General features: G+C 40.9%; 2 protein-coding genes across 3 annotated transcripts in view; both read left to right on the plus strand.

The window, feature by feature from the left end:
• LOC113830559 (5-hydroxytryptamine receptor) overlaps positions 1 to 22,500 on the plus strand; it is a 590,145-nt gene that overhangs the window by 180,147 nt on the left and 387,498 nt on the right. The gene's annotated exons all lie outside the window — the stretch shown is intronic.
• On the plus strand, positions 16,231 to 21,182 carry LOC138861565 (uncharacterized). Its single transcript, XM_070121337.1, has 2 exons — positions 16,231 to 16,280; positions 20,831 to 21,182. Exons 1-2 carry the CDS (start codon positions 16,231 to 16,233, stop codon positions 21,180 to 21,182), a joined length of 402 nt encoding a protein of 133 aa, XP_069977438.1.

The raw sequence follows: 22,500 nt of genomic DNA on the forward strand, positions 1-22,500 counted from the left end.
CTCTCTCTCTCTCTCTCTCTCCCTTTAAGAAGACAGCAATCTAATCTAAAAAGAAGAAAAATAAAAATAAAAATAAAATAAAAAAGAAAAGTTGGCAAATTAATAAAGAAACAGCATAGCCTTTCATAAACTTTAATATCGGCTGAGAAAAGAGGGTAAGATATTCCAGTTTGGAAACAATAATCTTCATATTTCCAGGCCAATGCCCCAAGGCGAAAAAGTTGCCATACGAACAGCTGGGACGGCCCCCGGTTTTGTGGTCGCAGGAGTTCCTTCGTATATCACACTCTCCTAAGTTTCTCCGAAGGCCAGGGAGAAGGAGGAACGGAAGATAAAGAGGGTGGAGAGGAGAACGCGTGATGGAAGGAGGGGAGGGTTGGGTAAACAGTGGGAAGGCAAGAGGAGGGTGTTAGACACGGGGGATATCAGTGATAGTGGCAGGAATGATAACGATAGCGAGGGCGACAACAAGATATGTGAGGAGAGACGGAGACGAAGAAGGAAGAAGAAGGAGAAAGAGAAAGCAGGAGATTTTTGAACGTCGGTGGATGAAGTGTTGGATTGCCAGTAGAGAGATAGACAACAAAACAGTAGATCGATAGATAGCGAGGTTGTAATAGATATATAGGAAGACATGTACAAAAGCAGCAATAATAACAGCACAAGAAACCTCCTCCATAACGACAATAGACGAATAGATAGCAAAGTTGCAATTGATAGATAAGAAGACAGCAATAACAACTGTACTTCATGACCACAACAGTTGCTAACGACGACTAGAAAAATGGAAATAGTCGGTGATAAAGCCTGGCATGAAAGAAGGGAATAAACGGATAGGTGGTAAAGAAACGACGATAGATGGAAAGGTAGCGAAGATAGATAGATAGACGGATATAGAAGCGCCAATAAGAACAATTAAAATGACAGCTTCTACAACATCAGAGAAATATCAACAACGAAGATAAAGTTTGCTGTTAGAGAAAGATAAGTAGATAGACAGACAGCGAAATTATAGGCTTAGAACAGCAGATCAATATCACGAAAATCATTATCATTATTAGCATTAGCATTGTTATCACTAATACAATATATCTTTTATAACTTTTCGTTTGGATAAAACACGACCTTTTGAAACGATCTACAGGATACATTTAACCAAGGTTGCAACAACATACTCACGGGGAAGACCCCCCCCCCCCCTAAGCCGCCAACAGGCTCGGAGCGAAGGGTGGAACAATAGGGTACAGTGTCACCCTAAAAATCTCACACGTCGGGGGGAAAAAGGCGTGATAAATCGTCTTAACTCCGGCCGATGGAATTGTGAACCATGGCCCTTTTGGAGGAGGTACTTTATCTATATGGAAATCATTAAGGGAGACGCCATTTTGCGCGGGTGGTGTCCTCGCCGGGACGGATTTTCCGCGATCACTGGGTCTGTTTGGCGGAATCTGGGATGTTTTTCAAAATCTGGGGGTGAGAAAGGGAAGAGGGAAAATCTGGGGGGGGGGGGGGGGTATAGTAATTTCTGAAGAGAGAAGAAACGAAAATAAGAAAAAGAATGGAGTGATGAGAGATTTTCAATCTTTGGGAAGAAATGGAGAAAAGAAAACGGGAGTGATGAGCGGTTTTTTAATCTAGAATAAGAAAGATGGAGGTGGAAAAAAGAAAAAAAAGAAAGAAAAAAAGATGAGTACTCCTTTTGTCCAGCATGAATCAAGATTTCGGAGACACGAGCATGACGCAGCACATTCGAATGATTTTTGCCGGGGTTCTCTTTAACAGGAATGCAATATGATCTATTTTTGCAAGTCCACCCTCGACATTCCCCCACGTTTTCTTTTTTTCATAATAACTCCCCGTCGTGCATTTTTTTATCTATTTTTTTTCTCTGTTCCGAATTTGGTCTTGCTGTTGTCCTATCTCCTACCTTCATTCCTTTTTTAATATTTTCTCTCATATTTCCCATCCCTCTTCTCTGTTATTCCCCTTTCCTCCTTTCTCCTGCGTGGGCCTCTTACCCAATATATGTATATTTTGTGCAATATCGTATTATCCAGACTAACAGCGCTTGATATCCAAACAGCCATATGGAGCCGGTAGGCCAGAAACCAATTTCTTTTTTTTTTTTTTTTTTTTTTGCTTGGAACCTTTTCTGAATTTTGCATCGGCAGCATCTAACGCACGTGGATGTCGAATTGCAATTTTTCCTCTTTTTATTTGCTTTTTTTTTCTTTTTTTCTTCCTTTTTTTCCTTTCTTTCTTTTTCCTTTTTTCGTCCGTTTTCTTTTTTTCGTTTTTTTTTTCTTTCTTTCCTTTTCCTTTTTTCTTCCTTTTTCGTTTTTTTTTTTCTCTTGTCTTTTTTTTCTTCTTTCTTTCTTTTTGTTATTCACCTGAAGCAACAGAGCTGCAAACTCCTTCCTCTACAATCCCTTGGTTTTGAGGTAAAAAAAAAAAATCTTTACGGGCACTTAATCTTGTTTGCATTCTGAAAAACGGATGTTGCCTGACTAGTCCTTCCACTCTCCCCGGGTAATGCGGTTACGCGGGCGGGGCTGTATATATTCCCCCGCTGGAAAAAGAGGGGGATGGGGAGGAGCGAGGGGGGAGGGGGAAGGGGAGGGAGGAGGGAGGAGGGAGGAGGGGGAGGGGGAGGGGGAAGGAGGAGGAGGGAGGAGGGGGTAGGTTGAAGAAAGGGGAGGAATGGTGGGGAGGAGGGAGGAGGAGGAAGGTTGAAGAAGGGGGGGAATGTTGGGGAGGAGGAGGGAGGGGGGATGGTGGTGGAGGGAGGAGGGAGGGGGGATGGTGGGGGAGGGAGGAGGGAGGGGGGATGGTGGGGGGAGGGAGGAGGGAGGGGGAATGGTGGGGGAGGGAAGAGGGAGGGGGAATGGTGGGGGGGAGAAGGAGGGAGGGGGAATGGGGGAAGAAAGGAGGGAGGGAGGGGGAATGGTTGGGAGGAGGGTGGAAGGGAGGGGAAATGGGAGGGAGGAGGTGGGGGTGGTTTGGAGGAGGAGGAGGGATGGGGAACGAGGAAGGAAAAGGAAAGGGGGATGGTGGGGAGTAGGGGGAGGGGAAGAGTGGGGAGTATGAGGGGAATAAGGAATATTGGGAAATAGGAGGAGATAAAGAATGGTAGAGAGAGGAGGGGGGAAAAGGAATGATGCAAGGGCAAGGGAGAAGTATTGGGTAGGAAGTGGAGGGGGAAATAGTGGGTAGTTAGGAATAGGGGAGAAGGGAGTGATGAGTCGTAGGAAGGGGGAGTAGCTGATGGGTCGTAGAGGGGGAGGAAGTGGTGGGTCGTAGAGGGTAGGGGAGGGGTGGGCGGGAGGAGGGGGTGAGGGAGGGGTGGGCGGGAGGAGGGGGTGGGGGAGGGGTGGGCGGGGAGGAGGGGGTTTGTCCCGCTTTCCCGCGTCTGTTTGTTAGGACCAATAACTGGCATAATTGGAGGGCTATAGAGCAAAATTGTTTTGTTGTTGTTACGCTTTCCCCTCCTTCCCCTCCCCCCTCCCCCTCCCTTCACCTAGCTGACGCGATATTCTCCGTTATTTTTATTATGAATGCGAATTTTTTTTTTTTTTTTTTCTTTTTTTTTAGTACGCAATTGTCTTCGGTTTACTTATCGATGGAGGACGCCGAGAAATGGTATACATTTCTCTTTTTTTTATTTCTTATCCTAGGAATGATATTTATCCACTCGGGCGTGGGGTTTCCAACAAGTCATATTTTCTATTTTGGTCCCGTGGAGTGCGGCGGGGTTTCCTGCCTGACTCGGGGAGAGGCTTTTGGGCGCCTGCAGTTCGATGAAGAGTGGCTATTCTTGAACACTTGAGTCCCCCCTTAACCCCCCTCCCCCCCTTCGGTCTGGGTCATTATTCTTGAATTTTCTGGGAACGTGATTGTAGTCTGATATGTATGTATGTATGTATGCATGTATGTATCTCTCTCTCTCTCTCTCTGTCTCTCTCTCTCTCTCTCTCTCTCTCTCTCTCTCTCTCTCTCTCTCTTTCTCTCTCTCTCTCTCTCTCTCTCTCCTTTTTTTCTCTCGGTGGGATTACTAATATTAGAGAGAGGGGAAAAATGTAATGCGCTTAGAAGAGAAAATATGTCAGATGGATTTGTGAGGAAGTGTATTATAAATAAGATTTTTTTTATGTTATTGGGTCACCGTGGCTGCGCGCTTTCACTATTCACGCTAAATTTATAAATTCATAGTCTAAACATTTCACTCCACGTGCCTTGCCAACAATACAGAATAAACACGAAAGTAAATATGCCCCAAACATTTCTATTAGGGCAGTTTACCAAGAACACCGAATAAATATGGAAAGAGGCGAATGCAAATTTTGTCAAAGGACACAAAATCAACTTGGAAAGAGGCACGCTGGACACGAGTGGCACTATTTTGGGTCGTGATTCTCGAGCCGTGGAATCGAATTGAGCCTCTTGTTCTTTTCTGGGTCGTCCTCGGCTTCTGTTCGTAATAGGGTCGTTCTCGGCCTTTGTTGGTGACGGGGTCGTCCTCGGCTTTTGTTCTTTGCAAGGTCTTTCTTAGCCTATGTTCTTTCCTGGGTCGGTCTTAGCCTTTGTTCTTTCCTGGGTCGGTCTAAGACTTTCTTCTTTTCTGGGTCGTTATCAGCCTTTGTTCGAAACGGGGTCGTTCTCGGCTTCTGTTCTTTCCCAGGGTCGTCCCAAGCCTTTGTTCGTAACAGGCGCGTCCTCAGCCTCTGTTCTTTCCAGGGTCGCCCTTTGCCTCTGTTCTTCCCAGGGTCGTCCTCAGCTTCTGTTCTTCCCAGGGTCGTTCTCAGCCTCTGTTCTTCCCAGGGTCGCCCTTAGCCTCTGTTCTTCCCAGGGTCGTTCTCAGCCTCTGTTCTTTCCAGGGTCGTCCTCAGCTTCTGTTCTTCCCAGGGTCGCCCTTAGCCTCTGTTCTTCCCAGGGTCGTTCTCAGCCTCTGTTCTTTCCAGGGTCGTCCTCAGCTTCTGTTCTTCCCAGGGTCGCCCTTAGCCTCTGTTCTTCCCAGGGTCGTTCTCAGCCTCTGTTCTTTCCAGGGTCGTCCTCAGCTTCTGTTCTTCCCAGGGTCGCCCTTAGCCTCTGTTCTTCCCAGGGTCGTTCTCTAGCCTCTGTTCTTTCCAGGGTCGTCCTCAGCTTCTGTTCTTCCCAGGGCCGCCCTTAGCCTCTGTTCTTCCCAGGGTCGTTCTCAGCCTCTGTTCTTTCCAGGGTCGTCCTCAGCTTCTGTTCTTCCCAGGGTCGCCCTTAGCCTCTGTTCTTCCCAGGGTCGTTCTCAGCCTCTGTTCTTTCCAGGGTCGTCCTCAGCTTCTGTTCTTCCCAGGGCCGCCCTTAGCCTCTGTTCTTCCCAGGGTCGTTCTCAGCCTCTGTTCTTTCCAGGGTCGTCCTCAGCTTCTGTTCTTCCCAGGGTCGCCCTTAGCCTCTGTTCTTCCCAGGGTCGTTCTCAGCCTCTGTTCTTTCCAGGGTCGTCCTCAGCTTCTGTTCTTTCCAGGGTCGTCCTCAGCCTTTGTTCGTAAAGGTCGTTCTCGGCTTCTGTTATTTCCAGGGTCGTCCTAAGCCTTTGTTCTTTCCAGGGTCGTCTTCAGCCTTTGTTCCTCCGAAGGTCATCCTCAACCTCTGCCTCTCTCCGAGTCCACAGCCCGCCTCCCTCTCCTCCCACCCTTCTCCCAGGATCGTTCCTAGCTCCTGTTCATCACTCCCGGGTCGTCCCCAGCCCCCGCCCCGCCCTCCCCGCGCCGGCTTAGCTCATCACCACGGTGTTGTTGGCTGTCTGGGAGGAAAAGTGCCCGAGGCTGATGTAATTCCCCTTTTCCCGAGAAAGGATTATCATCTCATTAAGACGGAGGCTCTAGTCTTGCATGCAGGCGGGGCCGACGTGGGTCTCGGACTTCATCGCCGCCCTTGCATTATTCATTAAGGAAATTTCGCATTTGCAAATAGTGTGTGTTTATGTATTATTATTATATGTATTAATGTGTGTATGCATACATATGTGTGTTTGTGTGTGTGTTTGTGTGTGTGTGTGTGCATGAATATTTTTCTATCTATCTATATCTATGTATTTATCTGTTTATCTGTCTGTCTGTCTATCAATCTATCTAATTATCTGTCTATCTGTCTATTTATCTATCTACCTACTATCTTTTTATCTATATGTAAATTATGCGTGTATGTATCTGTGTGCATAATATTTGAATGTTATATGTATTCATATTCATATTTATATATGAACGTGTATCCATCTTTTTATACAAAGTCATATGAATATTACTTTAGAGACCCGTGATTAAGACACGATATTCAATGAAATATACATCCTGCATACAATAAACTTTTTTTTCTCTTCTTTTCTGTTTTATTGTCTTATACATCGCATGTACACGGACAACGGAAAACACTAAATGAATTCAGTAACTGAACAGCATGAATTTACTAACGAGATATGTAAAACGAACAGGTTAACCACCTAATTATTAAAACAATTTAAAAGACTGCGACCTTCCACTGTGTAATGGAGTTGCCTCATTGCCATGCTGTTTTTTCAAAGAATTAATTGTGAATCCATGTTAACTAGCTGATGAAGTTTCTGACGTTTCATGTACATAGTCGAATATGTATGTTTTATTTATTTGTTTATTTATTCATATATATATATATATATATATATATATATATATATATATATATATATATATATATATATTTATATATTTATATATATATATTTATATATATATATATTTATGTATATATATTTATATGTATATATTTATATATATATATATTTATATATATATATTTATATATATTTATATATATATTTATATATATATATATATATATATATATATATATATATATATATATATATATATATATATAATTTATATACACAGTGCCAAAGACACACACGTACACAAATAAACAAACCAACACACACACACACAAATATGACTTTTCTCCCTCTCCCTCCTTCCCGCCTCTCCCTCTTCTCCCTCCCTTCCCCCTCCCCATCTCTCTTCCTCCTTCCCTCCTCTACCTCTTCTCCCCCTCTCCCTCTTCTCCCCTCTCCCTCCCTCTTCTCCCTCCCTTCACCTTCCCCATCTCTCTTCCTCCTTCCCTCTCTCTCCCTCTTCTCCTCTCTCCCTCCCCCTCCCTCTCCGAATGTAGCGATATTTTGACATTCTGGAAGATTGAGACATCTTTAAGAACTGCTCTCTGTTTCAACTTCGTTACGGATCACAGCACAACGTAATTGAATTTCGGAGAGTTGAAAAGATATTATTAGTGTGATAACCGTGTCGCATATGCAACTGCGCCATACTGTGTGAACAGATTGAGAGAGAGCGTAGGAGTAAGAGTGAGAGTAAGAGAGAGAGAGAGAGTAAGAAAGAGAGAGAGAGTGTGAGTAAGAGAGAGATAGAGAGAGTGAGTAAGAGAGAGATAGAGAGAGTGAGTAAGAGAGAGATAGAGAGAGTGAGTAAGAGAGAGATAGAGAGAGTGAGTAAGAGAGAGATAGAGAGAGTGAGTAAGAGAGAGATAGAGAGAGTGAGTAAGAGAGAGATAGAGAGAGGAGTAAGTGAGTAAGAGAGTGAGTAAGAGATAGAGAGAGTGAGTAAGAGAGAGATAGAGAGAGTGAGTAAGAGAGAGATAGAGAGAGAGTGAGTAAGAGAGAGATAGAGAGTAAGAGAGAGATAGAGAGTGAGAGAGAGATAGAGAGAGATAGAGAGTGAGAGAGAGATAGAGAGTGAGAGAGAGAGAGAGAATGAGCGAGAGAAAAAAAAGAAAGAGAAAATGAGCGAGAGAAAGAAAGAGAGAAAGGAGAAAAGAGAGAGAGAGGAACCGTGGAAGACCGAGAAGCCAAATACGATCCGACCCGGACATTTCTGGCAAGGGTCGAGGCTGAATGTAATTAGATACAGAAGGAAAGAGAGAGAGAGAGAAAAAAAAATAATGGAGGAATAAGGAAAAACGTGAGCGCCCCTCGGCCAATCAGCTGTAAGCATTTGAAGACTTGATTTATTGGTAAATCTTGTTCCGTCTCGCAGCCATCGGTTTTCAGGGGCTAATTACACGGCTGTCGATCGCACAGTTGAATTACAATTATTACTGTGTTCGGTATTAATTATCCTTTTTTATAATACGACGCATATCAGTGATAAGCGTTGGGGTCGCCGGTTCACGCACACAGACGCACGTACACACACATACGCCGATACACAAACACACAGGGGCTAGCGTGCGTACGAACAGGATCACGGACATAACCACTGTCGCTACCACTATAACGGTCACTACCGCAACGGCAACCACACTAACGTAATCACTATTGCTGTTAATATCGATATCGCTGCCACTACCAATACAACGACCTCTACCACGACTACGATCACTACCATGACCTCTACCGCGACTACGATCACTACCATGACCTCTACCATGACTACGACCACTACCATGACCTCTACCACGACTACGACCTTTACCATGGCTACGACCACTACCATCACCATTACCACGACTACGCCCACTACCACTACTATGACTGCGACCACTACAACGACCACCACCACGACTACGACCACTACCACTATCACAATCCCAACAATAACAACAGTCATAACCATAACCTTAACCACACATGCATGGACAAATGCAAACGTAAACACCTAAATACACAAACAAAAACAAACACAGACACAGACACATACAAAAAACAAACAGACAGAAACACACTCAACCACGCAGGCACACGCAAGACGCACAAAAGGCCAAGCGCAGTTAGATGAAGCAAGCAGGCGGTAGAGATAATAAGGACCAAAGTTGCCTGCAGCGCTTTTGGCAGGAGGAGCTTCATCGGAGAGGTTGGGAGGAAGTTACATGGGGGGGGGTGACCTTGTGAGGGTTGTGATAACGTGATTGTGCGTGTGTGTGTTTGTTTGTGTGGCTGTGTGTGTGTGTGTGTGTAAGTGTGTGTGTGTGTGATAACGTGTGTGTGTGCGTGATAACGTGTGTGTGTGTGTGTGTATGTGTGTGTGTGTGTGTGTGTGTGTGTGTGTGTGTGTGTGTGTGTGTGTGTGTGTGTGTGTGTGTGTGTGTGTGTTTTATAGATAAATAGTTCAATATGCAGATACAGAAAGAGAGAAGGAGAAAGCGAGACAGAGAAAGCAAGAGCGAGCGAACCGTTACTCAATATGGTGGAAATGGCCAGCACCTGCGTATGACACCAATAGTATCATTTTTGTTTATTTTCCTTGCCGATTCCATCACCATTACAATTAACTTTATTACCAGTATCATTAAACATTTCACCGTTTTTATTAATTAGAATTTACAAGACATGTCACCGTTTTTATTAAGTAGAAAATTACAAGACATTTCACCGTTTTATTAAGTAGAATTTACAAGACATGTCACCGTTTTTATTAAATAGAATTTACAAATTGAATAGAATTTATTTAGTATAATTTACAAGGAATTATTTCATTGTCGTGAGCTTCGCTTCATTAATTCTCCTCAAAGGTATGAACAAAATGATATTTCACGAGAGGGTCATGCGGCCTCTTCTCTCTGCCGCGTCGTAAGTCTGCGAAATGGCGTCATATTCTCATGTCTGATATAACGAAGATTCTCGTTGAGATGCTAAGTGTGGTGATACAACGCTCGGGTGACGTCACAGGTGAGCCGGCCAATGGGGTCAGGGGAAGTCTTTGTATTATGTATTTTTTTGTTTTGTTTTTTGTTCTATTAGGGTGTATATGTATATGTATATGTATATGTGTGTGCTTATATATATATATATATATATATATATATATATATATATATACATATACATATATATATATATATATATATATTTTTTTTTTTTTTTTTTTTTTTTTTTTCTTTTTTTTTTAACCTGTTTTCTTTCTTTCTTTCTTTTTTTTCTTTCTGTCTTTCTTTTCTTGTTTTCTTTTCTTTTTTTTTTTTTTTTCTTTTCTTTTTTTTTCTTTCTTTTCTTTTTATTTTTTTCTTTCTTTTATTCTTTTCTTTTTTTTTTTCTTTCTCTTCTTTTCTTTTTTTCTTTCTTTTCTTCTCTTTTCTTTTTATCTTTCTTTTCTTCTCTCTTCTTTTTTTCTTTTCTTTTTATTTTTCTTTTATTATTATTTTTTTTTCTTATTATTTATAATTTATTATTTCTTGCACCTCCAGACATTTTGTCGCTGCCAGTTCGAATTTTTTCCTCTCACCTTAACTTCACCCCTTACCACCTTGACTTTTTTCCCTACCACCATAACTTTACCCTCAACAACCTTGACTTTTTTCCCCTTCCACCTCGACTTTTTTCCCCTTCCACCTCGACTTTTTTCCCCTTCCACGACTTTTTTCCCCTTCCACATCGACCTTTTTTCCTCTTCCACCTCGATTTTTTTCCCCTTCCACCTCGACTTTTTTCCCCTTCCACCCTCGACTTTTTTTTCATCTTCCACCTCGATTTTTTCCCCGTCCATTTAGACTGTTTTCCCTTCCCGCACAGGATTTTACCCTTTACCACCTTACCAACTCGACTTTTTTTCCCGTCAGACTTTTTTCCCGTCCTACTTCAGCTTCCCAGCCCCTCTAACTCCTTAACTCCATCCTTCCATCTTGACTTCTCCCTTATACCTACTTCTTTCCCCAACATTCCGACTTTTTTCCCTTCCCCTCTCGACTTTTTTCCCCCCTTCCCGGCAATTTTCCGAAGCGCGGGATGATGCGGTCAGATTCTTCCCAGAGTTCTTACACCTGAGCGACCCTGCACAAGGACACCACCCCTCTCCATCTCGATTTTTCCCCCACCACCTGGACTTTTTTCCCCCACCACTTCGACTGTTTAACCCACCAATTCGACTTTTTCCCCCCCACCACCTTCGACTGTTTCTACCACCTCGATTTCTGTTTCCCCACCACCTCGATCCCCCCCCCCCCACCTCTCTCTCGACTTTTTTCTACCACCACCATGACCTATTCCCCACCACTCACTCGACTGATTTCCCCACCATCTTCGACTTTTCCCCCCACCACCTTAGACCTCTACAATTTTCTCCCCATACCACCTCGACTTTTCCCCCCCACCACTCTTCGAAACTTTTCCTCCCATCACCAATCCTCAATTTTTCCCCCCACCATCTCGGACTTTTCCCCCCACCACTTCGACTTTTTCCCCCACCACTTCGACTTTTCCCCCCACCATCTCAATTCCCCCCCCCCCCCTACCTCGACTTTCCCCCAAAAAGCCCCAGTCGATGCGATCCTTATTATTAGTTCATATTCAGGTGTTCCAACTGAACGATTTTGCGCACTGAACTCCTTTCCCATTTGAACCGAGCGTTGGTGGTGAGCCGTTCAACTGATGACGAAAAAAGAGAAAGAGAAAAAACAATCTACTACTTTCCCCCTTTTTCTCCTTCTTTCTCCTTCTAAAAAAAAAAAAAAAAAAAAAAAAAAAAAAAAAAAAAAAGATGTCTTTCTCTTAATTTTTTATTCAGGTCGATTGAACTTTATTGCATTTTGTGCATTTTATTTTCTCTATTTATTTATCTCTCTGAATCTGTTTATCGACTGATTTTTTTTTCTCTCTTTTTTTAGGCTTTTTTATGGACTGAATTTTTCTTTTCTCTCTTCCTCTCTGAAACATTAAAAAAAAATCGATTGGACTTTTAACTTATTTGTTTATATCTCTGTCTGAACCATTTTTTCTTAATCATTTGATTTTTTTCTCTCTGATCCATTGAACTTAATTTTATTATTATTATTATTATTATTATTATTATTATTATTATTATTATTATTATTATCATTATCATTATTGTTATTATTATCATTATTATTATTATTATTATCATTATTATTAATATAATTATTATTTATTTCTCTGAACTATTTATTTTTTTCATTTTTTTTCATCAATTGAACTTTATTTTGTTTTTGTTTTTTCGCTCTCTCACTGACGCAAACTGCAACACAAGCAGCCAGACAACCCGGCCAAACCTATCCGAATGACTGCAAATTCAGTGCAATTTCAACTTCGCGGATAACGAAGGGGGGAAGCCAGGCCAGGATGTTCTTTCGTATTAGATGAGAAGTTTGGTCGCTGCAACTTCGGCGGAAATGTATGGGCGACGAAGGGGGAGGGGGGGGGTTGGTTTTACTTTTGTATTTTTTTTAGAAGGAGAAAGAAGGAGAAAAAGGGGGAAAGTAGATTGTTTTTCTTTTTCTTTTCTTTCGCTCTCGCTTTCTCTTTCTCTTTCTCTTTCTCGCTTTCTCTCTCTCTCTTTCTTTCTCGCTTTCTCTCTCTCTCTTTCTCGCTTTCTCTCTCTCTCTCTCTCTCTCTCTCTCTCTCTCTCTCTCTCTCTCTCTCTCTCTCTCTCTCTCCCTCCCTCCCTCTCTCCCTCTCTCCCTCTCTCCCTCTCTCCCTCTCTCCCTCTCTCCCCACTAACTGACTCATTGACTCACTCTCTCCCTCCCTCTCTCTCTCTTGATTGGCTTTTCTAGAAATCTGCCAAGTTGTAGTAAGCATTTATTATTATTCTTGTGCCCTGTACTCCCTTCCTTCCTTTTCTTCTTTCTCCTTTGCACATCCTTCTTACGCGAATCGGGAGGGATAGTGATAAAGTGATTACCGGTCCCTAATTGGTCGTTAATCACGTAATTAATTTAGATCGGAAGATTCATTGTTCCTGCATCCCGTCTGCGGTGAGTAACGTGTGCGCTCTTGATAACTTGTGCATAATTATAACTTATGGTTAATTGTACTTTGTCTATTTGTATTTTGTCTATAACTGGTAACTTATAATTGTAACTTATTTATAACTTGTAACTTATATCATGATTGTAACTTATAACGTAATGAATTATAAATTATAACATTATCATAACATACTTATAACTTAAAATATAAGGCATAATTAATAACTTATGTTCCAAATAACACATAACTAACTTATAAATAGCTTCTGAGTTCGCCGGTGTACTGATGGATTCGACGTCTGCAGAGCGGCGAGTGATACCCGCTGCCGTCGTAATTAGGAATCTAATGACGTCTTAATCACATTCTCGGAGATTTATTGTCTACTACGGAGCCTTGTAAGGAACCGAAGGGATAGTGAGAGGGAGAGGGGAGGGTGAGGGGGAAGAAGAGGGGGAGGGGGAGGAAGAGGGGGAGGGTGAGGAAGAGGGCGAGAGGGAGAGGGAGAGGGAGAGAAAGTCTGCTCTAGGTTAAGAAATGGATAACCCTTTTTTGAATATCTTTCATTTTCTCTCTCTCTCTTTCTCTCTCTATCTATCTCTCCCCTCTCCCTGCCTCCTCTCTCTCTCTCCCTCTCCTTGCCCTTCTCTCTCTCTCCCTCTCTTCCTCCTCCTCCTCCTCTCCCCCCCCCTCTCTCTCTCTCTCTCTCTCTCTCTCTCTCTCTCTCTCTCTCTCTCTCTCTCTCTCTCTCTCTCTCTCTCTCTCTCTCTCTCTCTCTCTCTCCCCCTCTCTCTCTCTCTCTCCTCTCTCTCCTCTCCTCTCTCTCTCCCCTCTCTCCCTCTCTCTCCCTCTCCTCCTCTCCCTCTCTCCCTCTCTCCCTCCCTCCCTCTCTCCCTCTCTCCCTCTCTCCCTCCCTCCCTCCCTCCCTGCCTTTCTTCCCGCTCCTGAAGCGGCGCTCGATACCTCCAATATTTTAGACGTTTATCAAGCACTTCGTCAGGCCTATGGACTTGCCTGATTGGACGTGTGTGTGTAAAAATATGACGATCACTTTGGCTCTACACTCAGTGACAGGTATTGGAGAAGATTTAAAGCTTGGGAAAATTGATTCAAAAGGTGGAAGGGAAAATAGAAAGAAGGGGAAAAGATGAAGATGAAAATGATAAGGAAAGGGAAAAGAAATGAGAGAAGGGATAGAAAATGAGGGAACAATCAAAAAAGGAAAAGAAAAAACGAAACAATAAAGAAAGGAAAAAAGAAAATACGCAACACCAAAGAAAAGGAAAAAAACACGAAACACTAAACAAAGTAAAAAAAGAAAGAAAGAAAAACACGAAACAATAAAGAAAAACGAAGCAACAGGCCTCTTGACACCGCCTTCCCTCTCACGCCATGAGAAAATAACCTCATGGATAGTACGAACCGCATTCATGTTGACAAATGTAGAAAAGGTATGAATGAGAACGAATATCCCGTATTGTGAAGTTATTCATTCTAATTCATGCCTTTTCTACATTCAGGTATGTTCGTCTTGGTCTACCATATAATGGGATATGAAAAATGTATAGTGTTTTGTAGATCTAAGGGCTAGAAGAATGCAATCTGGATGAAATAAGAAAAAGAAGGGAAGAAAGGTATAATATGTATTAGAAATAAAGGACACGATGTATGACATAAGATATAGATAAAAGGTTGGAAGAAAAACTATATAAAATAGAAAGCGCGAGTAAAAGCGAGAGAGAGGAGAGAAGGCAAAACGATAAATGAAAGGTGATGGCAGATAGGAATAACCGAAGGCTACAGAGAGCATCGACAAGGAAGTCCATCGTCAGTCCAATGCACACAACGACGAAAATAAACACAGGAGGTAAGCGGTTGGCATTTTCCACAGGCCCGCCAGATGCCATTCCTGAAATAGCTGAGACGGACAGGGCAGTGTGGAGCCTGGCATTGGAGCTTGTGGCCTCTGCTGAAGGAAGGGAAGAGTAAACATCATCTCAAGGTAGAGGTTTCAGATGTATGTGGATGTGTCCTGATGCTGGGTCCAGACTCTTGGAAGACTGAAAGAAAAAGTGTATGGAAAAATGTGAGTGAGTGAAATTGAGAGAGGAAAGACGGCCAAATAGAAAACAAATGATGGAAAGGAATAATTGATAATGAAGGGTGTGTTGGCGACGCACAATAGACGGGTGTAGAAACGAAGTTGTAAGGAGAGAAGTTCCAGAAAGAGTTCATTACGAAAACTAGTTAACGGAAAGTGACAGTACCTGCGGGTGAACCTGTGCTGTCAAGAGGCCTGATTGGGGCATAGATCTTGGGACCCGCCATTTAAGTTTTATGGGGGAAGGACGAGAAAGATTTTTTTTTTTAAATAGTATAAAGAATAAAAGATAATAATAATAAGAAGAAAGAATGTTACGGCTGCGGAAGAATGCAGCGTCTGTGCTTCATGTAAAAAAAAAAATAATAATAAATAAATAATAATAATAAAAATAATTGAAAGGGAAGATCAGTTTTTTTTTTTTTTTTTTACTATCATCCGCAAACACCAAAGCGATACCTGTGTTAACATGACCCGGGCTACAGAATGCTATTAAAGAGGGGAATTTTACAGTACCATATGAAAGTATGATGTCATGCTAGTTACGATTACTTAATAAATATGATAGAATTGCAGGATATAATAAAAGGTGTTTCAGAGATGGTTAGTTCCTATGGGTTCAGATGAAAGCAGTTATTATTCTCTATCCCCAAGGCAAAGGGACAATACAAACCTTAACATGTATTTCTAAACTGGTTAGAATGACGTTGGTGAAAGGGTGGTTGTAATATATTGATCATGTGATTAGACACATATCGGATTTTTGTGAGGTTAAAGGGAGCATTGTGAGATACTTCGGCACGAGGTTCAGTGAATCACTATTTTTTTGTATATTGTGAACTCCATTTCACATATACTATATATTTCAGAGGATCTTCCTTGTAATAAAATATTTTCTTTATTTGTGACTAATATTTTACCGCTTACGGTTTACAGTGAATTATGATTTCTTTATATATAGTTAACCCCATTTCACATAAACTCTATATTTCAGAGCACCTTCCTTGTAACAGAATATTTTCTTTATATGTGACTGATATTTTACCTCTTACTCTTTTTATTAAAGACCAAATTTACGATCGAAACTTAGACAGGAGAGATTTATACACTTTCAAATCAAATATTACATTCGCTACGACAATGATACTAAACATTTTTTTTTTCTTCTTGCAGGTAAAAATCATTAAGCTACGTTGAAGAAACTGGAGGCGGCGATTGAGGGAAAGTAGAAGGTAGTGAGGCTACGTGTGGCTGTGGAGGTAATTATTAGAGAAAGCCGCTGAAGATATTCTTTCCCATTCGCACCTTGTCTACATTAGTTACTTGAAACGCCGTTCAAGGGAAGGGAACTCTACAGTGCATTAACTCATGAACACTGACTTTGCTTACGGAAAAAAAGGGAAGAAATAGGAAGATGTAGATGAGGCTACGATCAGGATATAGATTTGCGAGGAGTGAGAAGTCAGTAAGGTAAGGGAAGTAAGATTTATAGAGCACGAAGGAAACGATAGACTGATACAGTATGTGTTGTAGTGTCTTTAGATTTAGCGGTCTATGGATGCATAGATGTTATTTTTTCTGTTAGAACTGATGGTCAACGATGTAAAGAAAAAAAAAAGGAAAAGAAAAAGAAAGAAAGAAAGAAAAAAAACATTTGAAAGCGTTTGGAAGGATTTTGTACAGTGAAGGAAAAAAGGATCGTAAGATACATAAATTTCTTTGTAGTGTAATAAACCAAAATTCCCCTAAACTTTCATTTCGCTTGTTAATGCATTTCGTGGTCTTTCGTTTGTTAGAACTGATTTATTGTTGTAACACATGACTTACGAGGCAGGTGTTTTACTCGGTTCGGCAGCGTGGGTTGGACGCTGTGCCAAGACAAAAATTGTTTTTTTAGTTTTATTACTCTGAGGTATGATATTGGCTCTAAAAAAAGTAAAAAAAATTCTCTCTCTCTCTCTCTCTCTCTCTCATCTCTCTCTCTCTCTCTCTCTCTCTCTCTCTCTCTCTCTCTCTCTCTCTCTCCTCTCTTCTCCTCTCTCCTCTCTCTCTCTCTCTCTCTCTCTCAATACTTGTGTTTTTCCCTTACCCATATTTAGAAAATATAACCAACAACAGCATACGCCCCCCCTACCCCCCCCAACCACTGATCAATCCCTCCCCGCTTCCCACCGCCTCTCTCCCACACGTATCCTGTGCAAAATCTTAACTCCGGACGCAACTCCACATGAAGTTTTCTCCTGAAGCCAACTTGCCCCTTGCCCACGCCCGGACGGCAGGACAGAGGCGGCTGAGCGAGAGGGCCGTCTATCGCGGGATGCAACTGTAACTCAAGCACAGGAGTTACTGCTTTTGTTGATTCTGGGTGCGTCTGTTTGTGTTTGCTTCTTTCTTTTTCTTTTTTTTTGTTTGTTTGTTTAATCTGGGTGTGTCTGTGTTTATTTGTTTTGTTTATTCTTTATATTTCTCTTTGTGTTTGCTTCTTTCTTTTTCTTAATTTTTTTTTTAAATTCTGGGTGCATCTGTGTTTTTTTCTGTTTATTCTGTGTACGTCTGTTTGTCTTTCCTTCTTTCTCTTTCTTTGTTTGCTTGTTTATTCTCTGTTGCGCCTGTGTTTTATTTATGTTCATTCTGTGTACGTCAGTTTGTGTTTGTTTGTTTAGGCTTCTGCGGGACTTTAAAGTGAGCCTCCCAAGTTGCGCCTGAAGTTTGGGTGTTCATTAAACTAACTTGCGCGGGGGAGAAGATTGTGTTCTGAAACATGCCTGTGTATGGCCAATTAACGGAGTCGGAGTAAGACTTATTATCCAGCGGGAGTTAGGATGTTGCCGGATACTCCCCCTTGTGGCGCTGGGGGCGGGGCGTCGGTCGGGCTTACGTGATTTGGGATTTTTGTTTTTTTTTTTTTTTTTTTTTTTTTTTTTTTTTTTTTTTTTTTTTTTTAGGGGGGGAAAGGGGGGAGGGGGGAGAAGGATAATGGGAAGAAGAGAAGGAATAGAGAGAGAGAGAGGAAGAGGGGGGAAAAGAGGAAGGGGAAAGAGAAGAGGAAAAAGGTCGAGAAGGAGGAGGAGGTCACGCAAGTCAAGGAGGCGGAGGAGGAGGATAAAGAGGAAGATGGAGAAAAGTAAGGGAGGGCAAAAAAGAGGTCGATAAGGAAGAAAAGTAAGAGAGGGCAAAAAAGAGGTCGATAAGGAAGAAAAGTAAGAGAGGGCAAAAAAGAGGTCGATAAGGAAGAAAAGAAGGAGGAGGGGAAGAAGAAAGACCAGGAGGACAAGAAAAGAGTAAAGAAAAATAAATGAAATAAAAAAAATCTGATTTATATTCTTGTTCGACACTTTGCACGCGACGCTCAACATAAGGACATCGGATCAGCCGTTCTTAAAATTCAAAACCTTTTGGAAGAGAAAGGAAGACTAAAAGAAGAGGAACAAGAAGAAAAATGGGAGGAAGAGAATAACGGAGAAGGGGGAGAGGAAAAGGGGGAATGATATTAATGAGAAGGATAAGGAGGTGACGAAGAAAAAAAAAAAAAAAAAAAGTATGCATGTGATATACACTATATACATATTGTATATATATATATATATATATATATATATATATATATATATATATATATATATATATATATATATAATACGTATATATATATAATATATAATATATATATATATAATATATAATATATATAATATAATATATATATATATATATATTATATATATATTTATATATATATATATATATATATTATAATAACATTACATACATACATACATACATACATACATACATACATACATACATACATACATACATACATACACACACACACACACACACACACACACACACACACACACACACACACACACACACACACACACACACACACACACACACACACACACACACACACACACATGTGTATGTGTATGTGTGTGTGTGTGTGTGTGTGTGTGTGTGTGTGTGTGTGTGTGTGTGTGTGTTTGCGTGTGTGTGTTTGAGAGCGTGCGTGCATGCGTGCGTACGTGTGTGTGTGTGTGTGTGTGTGTGTGTGTGTGTGTGTGTGTGTGTGTGTGTGTGTGTGTGTGTGTGTGTGTGTGTGTGTGTGTTTGTGTGTGTGTATGCACATGTGTGTGTGTATAGATATAAAATCCGCGATTACTCTGGATATCAGAATGTCCAAATACCCATTTGTATAATATCCCCGAGTTTTCCCCTTTCCGCGCTGTCCAATTTACGTGTTATTGCAGCTCCTAATGCCGGCTCCGCGGTATACATTATTCCATCTGTTTTGATAACATTCAAATGATTCGTCAGTCGTTAGCTCTCGGCGCTTCACTGGCTGCGTTCCCCCTTCTGAATGCGCTTTCGTGTACTGTGGCGATGGCTTGGACTCTGTCTCCTGGGTCCGGTTCACGGGGCGCTCGCAGCTCATTTGGCTTTTGCTTGTTTTACGTTTGTGTTGTTTTTTGTTGTTGTAGTTTTTTGGGTGGGGGGTTGGGGGTTTATTCTGTTTGATTCGGTTTGGGTTGGGTTTTGTTTCATTTTATGTATTTTCGTTTTTCACTTTTTGATTCGTTATTTTTTCATTTATTTGGCTTCTCTCCCTCCCTCCCTCTTCCCCTCTATCCCTCCCTCTCTCCCTCCCTACTCCCTCCCTCCCTCCCCCCCTCCCCCCTCTCTCTCTCCCCTTCTCTCTCACTCTCTCTCTCTCTCTCTCTCTCTCTCTCCTCTCTCTCTCTCTCTCTCTCTCTCTCTCTCTCTCTCTCTCTCTCTCTCTCTCTCTCTCTCTCTCTTTCTTTCTCTTTCTCTTTCTCTCTCTTTCTTTCTCTTTCTCTTTCTCTCTCTCGTTTCTTTTTTGTTGTTCATTATCCCTCTTTTTATTTTCCTTTGTGCTCGATGCAGCTCTCCCTCAGGATACTCAGCGACCAAATTAAAGGTCCTGGTTTTGCTTGATTCGCTTGAACCGTTTGATTTGCTTGAACTTTATTCATTGAATGTTGAAAGGGTTATGGACGGGAATGAATATCTTCACTATACAGTAGATGTACTTAACCGGTTTCATGTGTTCGAAACCGGTTAACTGCATTTCTTGTATTGTGAAGATATTCGTTCTCATTCATATTTCTTCTGTTGTTGATTTTCTTGATTTGTGTTTGTCTTGTTATTTTACTTCGCTGATTTTCCTCTCTCTTTCTCTCTCTTACCTTTTATATTTTTATTTTCATTCTCTTTTATTTCTTTTCTTTCCTTCTATTCTTTCATCTATTTTTCTTTTAATTTTCTTCTTTTCTTTTAGTTTTTACTTGATTAATTTTTTACTTTTTCTTAAATTCTCTTCTTTGATTCTTTCTTTCAATTAATATCCTCTGTTCTTTCTTTCATTTTTGTCTTATTCGTTTATTTATTTTTTCTTTCATTCTTTTTTGTCTTCTTTCATTCTTTTCTTTTTTTCCCTTTTCTCTTTTTTTCTTTTCTCTTGCTTTCATTATTTTTTCATTTTCTTTTCTTCTTTTTTTCTTTCATTTCTCTTATTTTCTTTTATTTCTTCATTTATTCTTTTCCTTAATTTTTTCATTCTTTATTCTATCATTTTCTTTTCTTACCTTTCCTGTAATTATTTTCCTTTATTTTCTTTCCTCTTTCAATATTTTATTTTATTTTATAATTTTTTCCATTCTCTTCCTTTATTTTATTTCATTCATTTTTTCCCTTTATTGTTTTTTTCATATTTTTCATTCATTTTTTAAAACAATTATTTCATTCTTTTATTTTATCATTTTAATTTCATTTTCCATCTTTTATTCTTATCTCTTATTTTCTCTCTTTTCATGCTCTAGAAGATATTAGCATCTCCCTCTTCTTCCCACCCTTCTATTCACGTCCCACGCCCATCGGATATTGAAAAAAGGGCGTGTTTCCTTATCCAGCCGAGTCGTATTTTCAGCCCATCGTATCTACATAAAGGACGCCTTTCACAGCCCCTTCACAGCTCCTTCACAGTTCTTTCACAGCCTATTCACGGCTCCTTCACAGCTCCTCCTCAGCTCCTTCACAGCCTCTTCACAGTCCCTCCATAACCCCTTCACAGCCCCTTCCCGGCCCCTTCACAGCCCCTTCCCGGCCCCTCCACAACCCCTTCGCAGCCCCTCCACAGCTCCTTCACAGCCCCTCCACAACCCCTTCACAGCCCCTCCACAACCCCTTCACAGCCCCTCCACAACCCCTTCACAGCCCCTCCACAACCCCTTCACAGCCCCTCCACAGCCCCTTCCCAGCCCCTCCACAGCCCCTTCCCAGCCCCTCCACAGCCCCTTCAAAACCCCTCCACAGCCCCTTCATAACCCCGTCACAGCCCCTTTATAACCCCTCCACAGTCGTTGGCACCGTCCTATTCCATGTCTCTCTTCTTCATTTCCCAGAAATCTTCGTCCACGTTCGAGACAGGGTGTAATATCGGAGAGCTCTCACACGATCATAGCTCGCTATGGGTTTTTCTATACTTTTTAAAAATATGTATATATTTTTTCCAATTATATTATCTATTTAGTTATTTAATGAGGGGGAGTTATTTTTTAAGTGTTTATAGAGAATTGTATAACAGTTTTGGAATTAAAACAAGAAATGATCAGGGTGTAATATCTGATGGTTGTCACGTGATCATAATTCGCTGTGGGTTTTCCAGGATTTTTATCTACGTTTTTTTATGGCTGGTTGTTATTGTTATTTTGTACAGTGAAATGAATAAAATTATTGGAATGATAGGGATTTTTAATGATTGGATGATAGTTTGTAATAATGATAAAAATGATAGCGATTAAGATTATGCTTAGGATGATAAGAATATAAGATGGTAATGATAATGATAATGATAACCATAACGATAACGATAATAATAACAATAATGATAACGATAATGATGATGATACCAATGACAACAACAGGACCAGTAATAACGATAACGATGATTGAAAAAATAAATAAATAAATAAAAATAATAAAATAAAAAAAAGAAAAGAAAGAAAGAAAAGAAGGAGGAAGAAGAAAAAGAAGAAGAAAAGAAGAAAAACAGAAAAGAAAGTCTTTGAGAAGGGAGCTTCGGGCCCCTTCTCGGAAAGGTCCTAAGGATGATCAAAGGATCCCTCACTCAGAAGTCCCCTTGGAAGGAGTTGCATATTGTTCTCCTGGATTCGGTTATGCTGATCACGCTCCATCTTGCATCGTCTTTCGTCCGTATATATTTTTTTCTCCTTTTTTTATTCCCTCTTTGTTCCCTTTTTTAGGATTTATTTATTTTTGGTTCTTATACATCGGAGTGTGAAAACGGTTGTGTTGCTGTTGAAATTTTGGAAGTTTGAGATTTTTTGGTTTTTCCTTCCGTGCTCTCATCCCCTTTTATTTGCGATATATATTTCATTTCCATTTTCCATTGGGCTGTGGAAATGGTAGTCTGATGGTGGATTTTTTTTCTTCTTCTTTCCTTGGTGTTGAAATTTTGAAATTCTTCCTTTTTCCTTCTTTCTTTGATGTTGAAAATTTGATATTCTTCCATTTTCCATCTTTCCTTGCAGTTGAAATTTTGGAATTCTTCCTCTTTTTTTCCTTCCTTGCTCCCCTTGTTTCCTTTTGTATTTTTTTTGTCCTTTTTCATTCGACTGTGAAAACGGTGGTCCGCTGTTGAAAT

Source organism: Penaeus vannamei, chromosome 4 (assembly GCF_042767895.1).
Source record: "Penaeus vannamei isolate JL-2024 chromosome 4, ASM4276789v1, whole genome shotgun sequence".
NCBI lineage: Eukaryota > Metazoa > Arthropoda > Malacostraca > Decapoda > Penaeidae > Penaeus > Penaeus vannamei.